The sequence below is a fragment of the Chelonoidis abingdonii genome, chromosome 11, assembly GCF_003597395.2.
Source record: "Chelonoidis abingdonii isolate Lonesome George chromosome 11, CheloAbing_2.0, whole genome shotgun sequence".
NCBI lineage: Eukaryota > Metazoa > Chordata > Testudines > Testudinidae > Chelonoidis > Chelonoidis abingdonii.
The window spans coordinates 48,801,120-48,816,991 of NC_133779.1; the positions used below are offsets into that span (position 1 = coordinate 48,801,120).

General features: G+C 52.8%; 1 protein-coding gene across 1 annotated transcript; it reads right to left on the reverse strand.

The window, feature by feature from the left end:
- Positions 1 to 11,865: 11,865 nt before the first annotated feature.
- On the reverse strand, positions 11,866 to 13,116 carry RXFP4 (relaxin family peptide/INSL5 receptor 4). Its single transcript, XM_032792233.1, has one exon. The coding sequence runs from the start codon at positions 13,114 to 13,116 to the stop codon at positions 11,866 to 11,868; it is 1,251 nt and encodes a 416-aa protein (XP_032648124.1).
- Positions 13,117 to 15,872: the final 2,756 nt, after the last annotated feature.

Sequence of the window (15,872 nt, forward strand, 5' to 3'; positions counted from 1 at the left end):
CCAGCGCTGAGTAAAATGCATGGATGTGAGCAAGCCAGCTGGGCTTGAAGCCCCTGCTTGTTAGAGGGGGACTGTTGTCCAAGGCTCGTTCCAGCCTCTCAATTGATTCAGAGAGCTGCAGGTTTGAGGGTCGGCCAGAAGCTGGCTTTATGATTAGCCAGGTCCTCCAAAGCCTTGCAAGGCTGTGGCAAAGGAAAAGCGCTGCAGTCTGGAAAGTGTTAATGGATCCCACAGCTGTTCAGGCTGGAGCCCAAAAGGAAGGGGCAGCTGGGTGGAAGCAGGCTAGGGGGAAAGATGTGGCACTTCCCTTTCTGGCTGGTTAAAGCCCCAGGGAATTACACTCCAGGGTTTCACCATTGATTTTCAGTGTTGCTGGCTCTCCTTATGTTTGGTGCTAAGCTTGAAGCTCCAGCTCCTGGAGTCCCATGAATAGGGAAGAATTTCATTTTAAACAAAGCCCTTGAGATCCCAACACCTGGCACTTTTATTTAATCTGACAGCATGCCAGCAGCTCAGCATCTCTGCGGACAACCAGGATGGCTGGCAGCCTCAGCGGCATGGAGGTGGGGAGGAGGAGCTATCGCTGCTGTCAGCCATGTACGGAGCTGGTGGGGGGGGGGGGTCTGAGCCGTGGCCTGGGAGCCAGGAATCCAGGGTTCCACAAGAAGTTGTTGGCTGAGCTGGGAATTGAGCCACATCCCCAGAGCCTCCAGGCCAAGGCCAAGCTTATCCTTCCTTCTTGAAGGTCTGCCTCCAGTTCCCCAGATGTGAAGAGAATGGTCTAGTGGTTAGAGCAGGGCAGGACTGAGAGTCAGGCCTTGTGGGCTCAATTCCTCTCTGCCACAGCATCCCTGCCCTGCTCTGTGCCTCAGTTTTCCCACCTGTAAAATGGATATAATAACTTACCTCCTAAGGGCGGTGTGAGGCTAAACTCACTACTGCTGGCCAGAGAGCCTGTGATGCTGTGGAAGGGCACAGGATTGTGTGTAGCTGGACAGTATTCATATTAATAGGATAGGAAATTTTCCAGTCCTTTACAAACATTGATACAGATGTGTTCCCGGCTCTAACAAGCTCGTCCTTTTAAATAAGGAAAGACGAGATATCAAGGAGCAGAGGCCAGATCCTCAGCTGGTGTAGCTGTCAATGGGGCTATGCCAATTTATACTAGCTGTGGGGCTGGCCCTATATTTTAATGTAATGCCTGGAGATGTCTGTAATTCAGCAGCGCTAGGTAAAAATTTTCCACGCCGATGGCTGCAGTTTTTGGCAGCTCAGGTTTCCTCCCTGCTTGCTGTGTGGAAATTGCAATTAGACGTCAATCATTTGTTCTCCCACCAGCCTACCCTCAAGTGTCCCTCGATTTTTTTCTCTCCACTTGGTGCTGGAACGCCCCACCCCAACCCACAGCAAATACAGGCTTCCTTCACTGTTCAGGAGGAGAGAGAGAATGTGCAACAGCTGGCGATTTCCTGCACTATCCTGGACAAACCTTATTGCATTATGGTTTTTAGGAGCCTGATTTATTCCCAATGCAAATGTTTGTGGAAGTGCATGGAACTGCTTTAGGATGAAGACGGGACTAATGCAGCTATTAGGAAGATGAAGGACTTTGGGGGACACTACATGTGAGGGGAATTTCTTAGGAAACACTTGGGGAGAAAGGGAAAAGCAAAGGACCCACCCCAAATCCCGCCTTTAGAAGAGACCCGTTAGCTGGCTAATCATCTAGTTACAGGCTCATCACAGAAGGGTTGCTCTTAATCTGAGCAAAAGGGTGTAATGAACATGAGACAACCCCCCCCTGCCCCACCAGGACACCCCTTTGTGGGGTTTGAAGCACTGCTCACCTGCCGGAGTCCACGCTGGAGTTGAGGTGATCTCTGGTGAGCTTATCAACACAAGTGTAGGTTCTTTTATGATTGGAAATATGTTTTCTCTGTGTTGCTTTCACCTTAAGAATAAAATGTGCTTGCTGGGGAAGAGCGGCGTGGTAGCTTAGCCCTGGGATGGTTACATTGGGTCCTGTCTCTGCGGAGTGGAGCCATGCAGGCCTGCTGAGGTAGTCAGATAGCACTGTGAAGGCAAGGCTCTCCTCAGCCTGGCAGTAGCCAGGCCAGAAGGGAGAGAGAGATGCAGGTCTCTACCCAAGGGCAGTGATGGCTGGGGAGTCTGGAGCCTAGCATGGGAGGCCCTGTGCGATCATAGAGGAGGAATACGGGTGCAGTTGCCCTGAGCTGTGACAGGAAGGCCCAGTGGTTCAGGCCCTAGCCTGGGACTTGGGAACCCTGGGTTCAGTGCTTGCTCTGCCACAGACTTCCTGTGTGACCCTGGGCAAGTCACATCATTTCTCTGTGCCTCAGTTTCCCATTTGTAAAAACAGAGGTAACAAGCCATTTGTTGTCTGTCTTGTATCCTGAGCCTGTATGTTCCTTGGGCCGGGGGCCTGTCTCTCACAATGTGTCTGCACAGCACAATGGGTCCCTGATCCAGGGCTGGAGCATCCATGGAGAAAAATTAGCAGGTGCTTAGCACCCACCAGCAGCCAGCTCCCCTCCCTCTCCTGCACTTCCACCTGCTGGCAGCTCCCGCTGATCAACTCCAGCACAGAACAGCATGCAGGAGGTGCAGGGATGGAAGGGGAGGAGTGGGGATGGAGCATGTTCGGGCAGGAAGAGGCAAGGCGGGTTATTGGGGGTAGGGGTGGAGTGGGGATGGGCGCTTAGGGGAAGGGGTGGAGTGGGGACAGGGCCTGGAGCTGAGCAGGGGGGTGAGCATCCCCGGGGAAAATTAGAAAGCGACACCTGTGTTGGTGGGGGGTCTCGCAGGCTACTGCAATGTTGGTATTGGACAGGGAAATACCTGACCTCAGCTTTGCATTAGGCTGGGTGCTGAGCAGTCAGTGAGAGCTGAGGACTGTGGGCTTGTCCCAGGGCCAGGCCCTTACCTTGACCTCATGTTGTATAAACCCCCCCCAGTTCCGTAGAGGGTGAGTGCGACTCGTCAGCACTGGACAGCTCATGCTTGGATTTGGGGCACGTCCAGCACCGCAGACAGCTCCCAGTAACGCCTGCAGCCTGGCCCAGCAGGATTTTGAGGGACTGACAGGGGAGTTTAATGGGTGTGAGGGGGTGTTACTCACTGAAAATACATTATTTGTATTCCAGTTTTGCCCAGATGCCCCAACCAAGATTGGGGCCCCATTGCGCCAGGTGCTGTATAGTCACAAACTGAGCGACAGTTCCTGCCCCAGAGAGCCAGCAGTCCAAACAGACACAGGTTCGGATGGGAAACTGAGGCACCCAGTGAGGCTGTGACTTGCCCAAGGTCACTCCAGCAGGTCAGGCCCAGAGAGAGGAATGAAGCCTGGGTCTAGCGCCCTGCGTGCTTCACCACACTGTCCAGTCTGACTTTCCTTCAAAATGACTCTAGATCTAGCACCTTCCATCTTTATGCATTTGGTGTACAAAGGAATCACTGCACCCAGCAGTGCAATGCAGCTACCTCTCGGGTGGAGCACTGTGCACAGGTTCGGGACAGGAAGTGAAGACTACATGGCTGCTGTCTCTCTCTGGCCCCTCCCACTGGCACTAATGTAATTCTCTTTTTTAACGACGACGAGAGAGAAGTAGGAATTACCATTTCCCTCAGCTCGCCTCCCCTTCCCCAATCTGCCCCCAACAACGGCTGCAAAGGCTCCGTGGTTGGTTACTCTACTGCATAACAAGAGCAGGATTTCTGTCAATACCACGTGTGCCTTCCTGGGGCCCAGCTAGATGCAGGCAGCAAGGCCAGCATGGTCGTGTACAGATAGTAAACGTGTCTTTGGAACTCAGCTGTTCCCAGTTGGTTCCTTCGTATCATTATTGTTGTGTGAAGAGCAAAAGACTCTCTGATCCTCCCCAGCCCGGAGCTGGGCACTGCCCATCTCCGTCCCCCAGGACTGAAAATCCTGCCCTCCCCATGCCTGGCAACCACGTCCATGTTTCGTCTACACTCGAATCTCTTTGATGCATCCTCCATTTGAGCGTCTGTTCTCCAGAGCAGGGAGGGAGGGGGGTCTGATCCCTGCTGGCTGAAGCCATGGTTCTATCTTTTAAGCTGGAAGTGGAATATCCTTTTGGAGATAGGTCTTTTTAAAAAAAAAAAAAAAATTTTAAGCCCAGCTTTCATCCTGCTGGGCAAACCTGGCACCCGCCATCCTCATTCACAGCTGCAGCCTGAAGGGCTGTTTGGTTGCCGTATATGGTGGCAATCCCATGAGCTGGTGTACCCAAACAGGTCACGTTCTCTGCATAGTGAGGAGGGAGTCCAGCAAGAATCTTCCCTTTTTACAATGTTACAACCACAGATTATTTTTATTCAAGGATTATGTCTGTTATGGTAGCACCTCCAGGGTCCCACCCCAGAGCAGGGCTGCTGTTGTGTTAGGGATGGTACAGACACATGGTAAGAGACAGTGCCCCAGGAGCTAACAACCAAAGCTGGCAAGTGGCAACAGGTGGTGAGGAGGGGGGAAGGAGGGCGAGGCGTCTCTTCCTGGAGGTTAGCTGTGTGCCTGACATAACGCAGATCATCTCGAGCCACTGGGGGTAACCCATGTGAGGTGGGGGGCTGGCCCCCAGTTGTGGCTGAGGGGGACAAAGCACCACACGCACTGGGTGTGGGTTACACAGATGAGTTTTAGGGGTTTGGCAGAGGTGAAAGGAGGGGGTTTATTTCACCACACTGATTTCCCCCCTCCCCGAAATACAGCCAATCGGCCCTTTCCCCAGCCAGCCAATCATCTCCCTCTAAAAGAATCAATCTGAAAAAAAGTAAATTAATAGCATTAGAAACAACCCACAACTCCCGCCCCAAAAGCAGAGTTTTTATTCCCCGAAAGGAGAAAAGCCAGAGGTGCCATGAAGCCCCACCCCAGGGCCTTCAATCCCAGTTTTGACATGGGAGGTCCTCGGATATAATGGCAGTGGGTGGCCATAGTCAGTAGAGAGCAAATCTGATGATGGACCCTGAAAACTGGCACTGCTTGTACCATGATAAATATTTTCCAACTCAGGTGCTTGCAGGCAGGCCCCTAAATCCATAGTTAGGTACCTAGACAAGTGGCCTGTGAAAGCTGGTGCCCCACAGAGGAGAAAGCAGCAAGGTACTTGAGTTAATGGACAGCAAACTGCACCCATGAAAGGATTAATCAGCTCTCAGCATTGCCAGGTAAGTGTCCAGGTGCCTGGAGCCAGTGAGTGTGGAAATAATGCCCTGAGTGGGTGCTGCTCAGCAGAAAAGGAAGAGAGTTCCCCCTAAACCTGTGGAGAAAGGAACACAGCTTTGCTTGCACAGTTTGAATTGGCTCCCTTCATAAACGCAGCTGTCTTTCTAATCCCAACCACCACCGTGTGCCTTGTGCAGTCATGGACATCTGTGCAAAGCGGGTGTACAGGGCTCCTCTGGATTTGCACAGCACCTAGTGTATTGGGCATCCACTCCTGAGTGCTCCCTGGGCAGTGCCATGCTAAAACTAGTGACTAATAATACAGCTGTGCTCTGGGAGTGTTCCACACCCACTTGGCTCTCGTGTGCATCATTGCACGTGGTGCAGGGCAGGAGAGAATCGGGCACTACTGCTCAGAGGCCAGACTGCCTGCAGGAATGGAGTCAAATCAACAAGGCTTTTCCCATGCTGATTTCCTCCCCTGTCCCTTCTTCTGGAACTGAAATCACTCTCGCTAATGCAGGAAAACTTTCCAAATTGTTCTTTGCTTTGGACCGGTTTTTCATGCCACTTTAAATTTTTTATTGCTTAGGCACGTGTGCAAGAGAGGCCAGATCTTTGCTGCACCTGCTGCTAATTTCTCCCCATTCCCCCAGCACCTGAAGCCATAATCTTCCCCTGGTGAGGATATGATATGGTGATGGCAACCAGCCAGGCTGTTGCAGAGAGAGGACTAGGGTGAGAACTGTAGCTTTTTGGCTTGCAGGGGATTCGGCAACTGTTACGTGTTTGGGGAGGAAGGTTGGTTTATGTGAGGTTTGTGGGCCGAGTTTCCCATGTTCCAAGAGAGGACAGACAAATTCTCCACTGTGCAAGAATTAATAGACTGGCTTGGGCCCTATGAGCCAAGGCATGTGCCCCACAGCAGTGAGTTCAGCACCGGGGTAGACACTGGGCACTACAGGGTCTTGACTTGAGTGTTATTTTGCAGTGAGGCTGCTCTCTCTCCTGCTAAGCTAACTCCAGAGCAATTAACTCAACTCTGCAGTGACGCTGCAGCCTTTGACTTTGGAGAGGGTATGCGTTAGAGATGAATCAGGCTGGATTGTCCATGCAAAACACCAGAGAGGGGGCTTTGAACCTGCCTCTGTCAGATCCCCAAATATGCTGGAGACCTGCACACCTGGAACTCCATGGTGTCAACCCACGGACAGAGTGATAAACTCAAGGACAGCCAAGCACCCTGAGTCTCTTCCTGGGTTTCTCCTGATGCCCCAGGCTCTGCGTTCCCTCAGAAGGTTTGCAGATCTCAGAGCTTTTGTGAGCCAACCGTATTATTAGTAACTATTTTTAGCACGGCACTGCCTAGGGAGAGCTCAGTCTTCCCATGCCCTCCAGTACCGGCTGCTCCAGAGGAAGAGGCAGGAAACCCTGCAGTGCAGGGATAACGTGCCTCCTGGGGATGTATCTGCCTAACAGCCAGCAGGTATCAGCACCACCAGGTATGAGAGGATGCGGTTAGGACTTTAACTTGGGATATTACAGACCTCGGTTCAAATCTCTGCTCTGCTACACATTTCCTCAGTGATCTTGGCCCAGACCCTTCAAGGTATTCAGGTCTCTAACTCTCACTATAGTCAATTTGTCTGTCAGGGTCTCCATTCCCCTGCCTCACAGGGACATTGTGAGGATACCTGCGTTTCAGATTGTAAAGTGCTTCGGTATTGTGATCACGGAGGGCGGGCAAGGACCCGAGAGAGATTCTGAGGTTGATTCATGTTCTGTAGGATGTCTAGCCCTTTCCAATCAAAACTGGAACTTCTGTAACAGAAACAGGTGAGTTTCTTTGTGTGGTTTGTGCAGTCTTAATTTTACCTTGATTAAGGAGCCAGAAGCGATTAACTGCTAATTCCCCTTATCTGTCCCCTAGCAGGAGTAATGATAAAAACATGAAACATAAAATAGACCCATGAGCAGAGCTGTTTTCCTGTGTTCTACATTTAGAGTAGCAAGAAAACACAACAGCTGAGAACCACCTCAGGGCTTATCCCCTCCAGAAGGAACACGGAATACCCCCTAGATGCTCAGCTAAGCCAAGGCCCCTTTACAACCTCCCTGGCAGTGTAAAGGAGCCTTGAAATGGCAGGATGGGACCCACTTTAAAGCCTCTTTACACTACCAGAATGAGGCCTTTAGGATAAATGAGACTCAGCCCCTCTATCACGAGTGTCACCAGCTAAACCATAGTGAATAATTTATTTACTTACATTGCTTTTTGCAACTGGTCTGCAAACAGGCTGAAAAATTATCAAATGTGTTCACTGATCAACTGGTATTTAGCTAGCTCTTTGGGTCTCGCACCATCCAAAGTACAACACACGCTGTGTCGGTTAGTTGCACGTGTCACACAAGGTTGTTTCTGACCTGGTGCTGGTGGACATTTTTCAATCACTGACAAGTCGAAATAAATGTTGACAAAATGTTTGTGACCTTGCCTTGCCTTTTCCAGCCCTTTTGGGTTTGAAACATTTCAAAATATCAGTAAACTTCGGAGTATTTTTATGACAATTTACATGGCTTCTTTTCTCAAAACCAATGCATTGTGATTCTGAAATGCTGCCACGGTGAATCACAGGAGTTGTAGTGCGGGTGAGTCATGCTCCCATTCTCCCTTGTGGGCTGGACTCACTGGTCATACTCCATCTCCCATGATGCACTATAGCTTCCCATCTTGATGCACCATGGGAGTCATGTGGCCATGGTGCATTGTCGGAGATGTAGTCTGACCAGTGAGCTTAGCCAATAGAGGAGAAAGGGAGCATGAGGCTCTAAAACTATAATTCCTATGAAGCACATGGCATTTCCAAAACAAAATGTTTCACTTTGGGGGGGGGCGGGGGGGTCAGTTTTTGGATGAAACATCAAACTGTCTGCAAAGAGCAGCTGAAAACTTGATTTTTCCCCTCAAACATCAGTTTTAATGGAAAATCTGCTATCAGCCTTCTGGCCTCAAGATTTTTGAACGATACCATAGATGGGTTAAATAGGAGAGAAGTTTGTCAATGATCAACCAAAATCTTGTGATTGGCTTAAAAAAAACCAACCCAACCTCCTGAATTTTGAACACTTGGGGTTGGCCACACTTCCCTGGTAAAGAAATGTCTTCCTGTCAATACTGTTTTTAACTTAACCATTGCTTCCCCTTATGCCTATGTCAAGCCAGATTTGTCTTGTGTCTAGTTTTGGGCCCCCAACACAGAAAGGATGTGGACAAACTGGAGAGAGTCCAGCAGAGGGCGATGAAAATGATTAGGGGGCTCGGGCACGTGGCTTATGAGGAGAGGCTGAGGGAACTGGGGTTTTTTAGTCTGCAGAAATGAAGGGGGGGATTTGATAATAGCCTTCAACTACCTGAAGGGGGGTTCCAGAGAGGATGGAGCTCAGCTGTTCTCAGTGGCAACAGATGACAGCACAAGGAGCAATGGTCTCAAGTTGCAGTGGGGAGGTCTAGGCTGGCTATTAGGAAACACTATTTCACTAGGAGGGTGATGATGCACTGGAATGGGTTCCCTAGGGAATCTCCACCCATAGAGGCTTTTAAGGCCCAGTGGACAAAGCCCTGGCTGGGATGATTTTGTTGGGGTTGGTCCTGCTTTGAGCAGGGGATTGGACTAGATGACATCCTGAGGTCCCTTCTAAAGAATTTTTTTTTTTAAATATGGAGATATACCTATCTCCTAGAACTGGAAGGGACTTTGAAAGGTCATTGCCTTTACAGCAGGACCAAGTACTGTCCCTGACAGATTTTTGCCCCAGATCCCTAAATGGCCCCCTCAAGGATTGAATTCACAACCTTAGGTTTAGCAGGCTAATGCTCAAACCACTGAGCTATCCCTCCCCCTCCAACTTCCTCTGCCTCCCTCTTCCAACCCTAATCTTCTATGATTTCCCCTAGTGCTCATCTCCTCTTGATGCCTCTAAATCAGGGCCAGATTTTTCACAAGTGCTCAGCATCCCATTAGGCTATTTAAGGCCAGAATTTAATGTTCTGAGCTCCCTTGACAATGGAGCCACTTATTTTGGTACCTAGAGGGGGCTCTTTGGGAAAATCCACCTCTGACTGTGAGTACTGAGACCCGCAAAAGTTTCTGTCCCCTTAGTCATGACACTGGTGCAATTAAACTCCTCCATCTAGGCTGGCGCTTTGCTCCTTCCCCAGCAAAACAGTGGCCCTGGGTTGACTCCAATCAAAATTTCATTTCTGTAAACAGGAAATGGGCCCTGCTTGTCCCCTGACGGGCTGGGATTTTGTGTTTGCTCAAGGGATGGGAGCTGATTACTTTTTTGATTTGTCCCTTTCTGATGGTCCTTTATCACCCCACCCCACTGCCTCCACCTATACGGCCCATGTTAATTGCAGTATTGCAGAGCAATATATAAATCAGATGGCTGGGAGTGAATTATAGCTACAGGAACAAGTGAATCATATTTTTTTCCCGAAGAGCTTCTCTACACACAAGCTTTAATTACACTGGTCTAGTTAAAGCAGTATGACACTATCAGTTTTATTGGTATAAAGGTGCTTAACTATAGCCATACTAGAGGGGTAAAACATCTCTTTTCCTGGAGGCAGGGTCCCTGTGACCAAAAGGGAAGGGCTTTACCATTATAATAATTCCTACAGCTTTTCATCAGCAGATCTCAAAGCACTTTCCGAAGGAGGTTGGGATCATCCCATTTTACTGGTGGGGAAACTGAGGTACAGAGCAGGGCCTTGACTTGCCCTGGGTCACCCAGCAGGACAGCGGTAGAGTCTCCTGAGTCCCAGTGCTCTATCTCCTAAGTCACATTGCACCTTTATTATGTCCACACTCGGAGTTCGACGGATTTAACGCCATTTGCTTGGAAGATCCTGCCAAACTCGTTCAGTGGGCACAAATCCTGCATGCCGAACGGGTTTGTTCTCTCCCCACCCCCGACGTTCCTACCCAACTTCAATAGGAGCTGATGGAGCTCAGCACTAACCACAATCAAGCCCTTAGGATGGATTTAACCCTTTTAACCCTTCATGTGCTGGATAGCGCTGTGGAACGTTCCCTTGCTAAGGAATCCAGCTGCTCCAGCGGTTCGGGTGGGAGGGGAGCGGCCTCGGCCTGACTAACACTTGTGCTTCCACACAGCTGGAAGCATTATGCGGGGTAATGTTTTTAGCCACGGTGCTGTTCCTCATTAACCTCTGTCCTGGAGCTAAATTAGGTGCTGGCAGCAGCGTCAGTGCCGCCTTGATTTAGACTTTGACACAGGCTGAAGTTGATAATACCTCACGCAAGCCCCATAAATCTGGAAGCCAGCAAGTTGGCTTTTGTTTTTCCTTCCCCAGCTGATCTTGCTGCTGAATCCAGCCTTGAAAACAGAGCCATCTTCTGTCTGTCCAGGGTTCGAGGCTGGGGGGGTGCCCGGCAGAACAGAGCTAGCTATAAGAACAAGGACATCTGGGGTTTAAGGTGAGTTAGCAAGGACCCCATGTGTTGAACGTGCCATGTAGGAACCCCAGAAATGTATTCAGAGATGAGTTTGTCTGGAGGGACCACACACACACGCACACACCCCTCTGCCCAGGAAAGGTTATGGCACCATTTACTAAGCCAGCCTGACCCCTGGGGTAACCAGCCCCATTGGCCTTGGAGTTACAGTGCAGTTGACGATTGTTTTGACCCCATGTACTTTGTGGGCGGGTGGGTCGGGGACACTGGCCTGCTGGGAGATTGTAATTCAATTCCTCACTCCCCCTGCACTGCTTAGGCTGGGGGGAATTGCCCCGAACCAGGGACGTGATTTGTGCTGCTCAGCGTAGACGTCCCTCCCACCCCAGAGCTGCCAGCAGGACTCTGAAGAGGAAACCCAGCTGGCCCTCTTTGGTGAGGGTGCCACGCCGGGCCTGTGGGAGGTGTCGCTCTGTAAAAGGCTCTTGCGTCGGGGTTTGGCCATTGCGCCGCAGACCTGGCAGGAGGTGCAGAGGCCTGTTGCACCCTCCTTAGAGAGGTAAAGAGGAGCAGTGGTGGGTGGAAGCAGAGGTGGGTGGAAGCAGGGAAGGTCCTGGGATCTACAGGCATGTGCTGAAGTCCTCGTTAAAATCTGGAGTCCTCTGTGGCAAGACCATGACGGGACGGGGTCTCCTGTGACGTCTGCCCTATCAGAAGCTGACGGTGGCAAATGAAGCCAATGGAAACATAAAGGAGGGAGCCACAAAACTCGAGTGCAGATACCATCCGGCTCATCAGACCGGTCGTCAGCAGGGAAGAGGTTCACTTGGCTCTGGGACTTTTGTGGGACGCACTGTGGAAGTAAGAGCCACAAAGTCCCTCTTTGCTCCCCTGCAAGTCTTGGAGTGTTAGGAGTGTTAGGGCTCGAGGAAGGAGCCCTGGCTGAAGCTCCAGCTGCAGAGTCAGGTCCAGGCATTCCTAACAGGAATATGGTGGAATTGTTGCTTTCGCCAGCCTGCATCGCAACAGACTTCGTTAGGTTGGGTGCAAAAGATCACAGCCCGTAGCACGACCAGTGCTAATGGCAGCCCCGTGCCCTGCTAGCCCAGGCTCCTCTGCTGTCAGCGCAAAAGCCATCCGTGTGTCTTAGAGGCCGTGATTCACCAGCGCTCACTTCGAGCATTTCCTAGTTGAAACCCGCCCCAGGGCCGTCCCTACCTCACCCTGCAGGCTGGCCTCCTCTGCTCTCAGCTCAGGCACGACAGTGAAGGTGGTGGACAGCAGGGCATATTCCTTCTCTGCCACCGGTAGGCCTCTGGGGCTGCCCCTCCGGTGCAGGGGCAGTGCCACCTGGGCGGTGCCCTCCTCCCTTGCCTGGCCGGTGGAGGAAGGCAGGTAGGAGGAAGCCTGGGCCAGGAGGCTCAAGAAAGCATCTTTCAAAGCCCTGCGGAACTCCCTCCGCATCAGGCAGTAGATGACAGGATTGAGGCAGCTGTTGCTGTGGGCCAGGCAAGTGGTGAGGGGGAAGATGTAGGTGTGGAGGAAGTAGAAGGTCTTGTCCCAGGGGACAGCCCCGAACTTCACCAGGGCTCCCCAGAAGGTTACCACGTGGTTGGGGAACCAGCAGACAAAGAAGGACGTGACTACTAGCCAGACGGACGTGGCGATCTGGCTCTGCCTCCTGGGGTTGTTGGCGTTGACCCGGTGCTGTTGGAGGAAGCTCAAAAGCAGCAAGTAGGAGGCCAGGATGATGACCAGGGGCACCACGAAGGCCACCAACACCTTCTGGAGGTGATACACCCCCAGCCACCGGTTGGTGGGGAACTTGAGCAGGCACAACTCCACCCCGACCACATCTGTCACTGTGGCAAAGATGGCGGTGGGTATGGTGGCTCCCAAGGCCACGGCCCAAAGAGCCACGGTGATCCACTTGGCCAGGTTGGTGGTCAGCTTGAGGCCGGGCCTGACGGCGGAGGCCACGGAACAGTAGCGGGTGACACTCATGGTGGTGAGCAGGAAGACATTGGCATAGACGCTCAGGACGGTCAAGGTGAGGACCAGCTTGCACATTGCATTGCCGAAGGGCCAAGTGAAATCCAGGGCCGTCTCCACCGCCCAGAAGGGCAGAGTCAGGGCAAAGTGGAAGTCGGCCAGCGCCAGGCCAAAGACGAAGACGTCTATAGCGGAGGCCGGCCGGCCTTTCTGGGCCCGGACCAAGTATAGGACAATGGAATTGCCCAGCAGCCCCACAGCGCACACCACCAAGTAGATGCTGGAGATGAGGATCCGCAGGCCGAAGATCCTGTCCACCGGGACAGAGGCCGCATCATCCCCGCTCAGCCCCTTAGCGTCCAGCAGGGATTTGTTCCCAAAGTCAGGCCAGGACGAACTGTTCAACCGCCCGATCCCCCCTGCTTGCATGTTCAACACACTCTCCTCCCAGCTGAGGGGGTGAGGGTTGTGGCAGTGGGGACGTACAGCACCCGGCGCGCGGAGGAGGAGAGCGGCCCCTCTGCTCACCACATGGCCGGCACAGCCATCCTCGCCCGAAGCCAGCCCATTCCCTGTCAGTGCTCTTCCATGCAACTCTGCTCACCCTGAGTGCACGCACCGTGGCACAGAAACGGGGACGGCCCCATGCAATCAGCCAGCGGCAGCTCGCACAGGCCGGGAGGGGGAATCCTGCAGGCACCGGTCGGCCCTTGAGCTCCTGAATCACCCCAATACACCCCTCACAATCGACACAGGCTGGCCAATCTCCTCTCTCCTGCGCTCCTGAGTCCAGCCGTGTAGTGGGTGTGGACTGAACTGTGCAAGGCAGGAGAGCTGCCTTGGGTGTGTATGTGACACTGTAGTGACTGAAGGCCGGCCCTCCCGAGGGGCAGGGCAAGACTCCTCCTTCATTCCTGGGGCAGGTGGAACAAAGGTGCCTCTTCCCCCCCCCCCCCCCCCCCCCATGCTACTGGACTCTCTGTTAAGCTGTTTACCTGCAGCCACTGCTAAGGTGAGACTTTCAAAGCCAATCCTGGTGCATGCAGCAAGCCCGGCTGGAGCACAGGCTCTGGGGTGAACCAGGAATGAATGAGCCAATGGGGTCTGATTCTCCATTGGCCCTGCCGTGGCTAGCACCCCTTTGTGCTGGGCTAAGTCACTGTACCAGGTGACCAATCTAGTTACCCTGGAGGTAGGGCAATCAAAATCAGGCCCAGCATATGTATGTGGGGTGGTGGGTCAGGGGGGAGAGTGGTATTTTAAAGGGCCAGTGTCAGGTTAGCATTTGGGTCCCAAAATCAGGTTTTTTTTGTAGGAACAAAATTATAATGTCGGTGCTGATGTTGCCCTGAATTTAAATTCCAATGGAAACAAATCAACTTCCCTCAGCCTAGGGGGGTTGCAACGTAACCATTGCGCTGTTGCGTTAGGGCAGGAGAGTGAATGATGACCTGAGCACGTTGCAAGCCGCGCTCCTTCCCTGCAGCCAGGGAACGGGTACAGAGAAGGGTCTTGCCTGGCCCAAGGTCATCCAGCAAGCCAGTGCCTGGTGAGTGGGAACGCCCTGCTTCAACCACTAGACACTGCTGCCTCGCTGGGCAGTCGGGGCCTACTCCTGGCTCTGACCCTAGGAGGCCTCATTGGGGGTGGGGGACGAGAGTCCTCTTTCTGTGCCTCAGTTTCCCCATCTGTCAAATGCTTTATGATTTCTGGTTTTAAAAAGTGCTAGAAGTGGAGAGGAGAAACTGTATGGAAACTGACCAGTGCAGTGTCTCCGCCCCCCGAGACACACCATGCTTGTCAATGGCAAACTCCTGCTGATTTCTGCCAGGTTAGGACCCCCGGGTCTGACCCGTGATTTCTAATCAGGCGCTGTCCCTTTAACTGTGCTTGTGTATCTCCACCGTCCAGGTGATTTTGCTCCGGGCAGCTGATCAAAGCCTGGGAGTGCCCTAGCTGGCTTTCTTTCCCTGGGAAATCCTGGATTTAAGGGTGCTGAGGGGCGAGCGCCCCTCGCAGCCCCTATCTTTTGCCAACGGGCTGTGCCTAGAACCTGGCAACCCAACAGGACCAGACTACGAGTGCCGGCTGGGAAAAGAACAAGATCCCCTCCCGCTCTGCAGCCCCTACAGCGTAACAGGGGCAGGGGCTGGCAGAGGCAGGGGCACGCAGCCACCAGCACGCTGACCCCAGGGGCTGGAGGAAGTCGTGCTGGCTCAGAGGGTAGGGCTGGGTCTGGGCAGGATCTAAAAACTAGGCCAGGGGAGGCCTTCCCTGGAGGGACCCCCTGGCCTAGCCATCTTGGGTATTTGGATGGCTCCCATCACTGCAGCTCCTGAACTCCTCAGTCTTTGATGTATCCCAGCCCCCTGGGAGGCAGAGCAGGGCAGTGCTGCTGCCTCTATTGTCCAGATGGGAAACTGAGGCACAGCGCCACCTAGCGACTCTCCCACAGGGAGTCTGTGGTAGAACTGGGCCTTGAACCCGAGTTGCAGGCTAGTGTCCTAACCCCTGGCCCATCCTCCCTCCAGCCGGTCCTTGATCTCTGCCGAGGCTGCAAAGAAGGAAGCCGGTTTTGTGCTGGTGACAGCTGAGGCCTGGCCTTTCGTCTCGCCACCTGGTGCCATCTTGAGAGCTCTGGGATCCCAGCCCCACTGGGATCCTGGAGCTGAGAGTGTCCCCAGTCTGCGAGAGTGTCCCCACACAGCTGAGCCCTCCTGTCCCCCTTGATCTCCGCTGGACACCTTAACAGGACAATAGCAACTGACTTCAGGAAAGTTTCTTTTGCCCTTGCCAGTGATCTAACATGCTGTGATTGCCTGGTTTGTTTGAGTTGGCAGCAAGAGGCAGCAATAAAACCAGCGGTCCCGAGTGACGAAGGAGGCCTGCAAGAACTTCGAGCACACAAAGCCCCAGGTTTATGAGGGCTAAGGCCAAGCAGAGCACCTCAGACCCGATCTCAAGCGTCTCGGCTCCCTGAAGACCCTGAACGTGACAGAGCACCTAGGACCAAAGCCTTGCAGTGGCGTGGTAGCTGTGTTGGTCGCAGGATATGGGAGACACGCGGCAGGTGAGATGACACCTTCTATTGGACCAACTTCTGGTGGTGGAAGGGACCAGCTTTTGAGTGTCACCAAGCTCTTTCTCAGGGCTGGGGAAAGTAACCCGGGTCTCCACGTTAAACT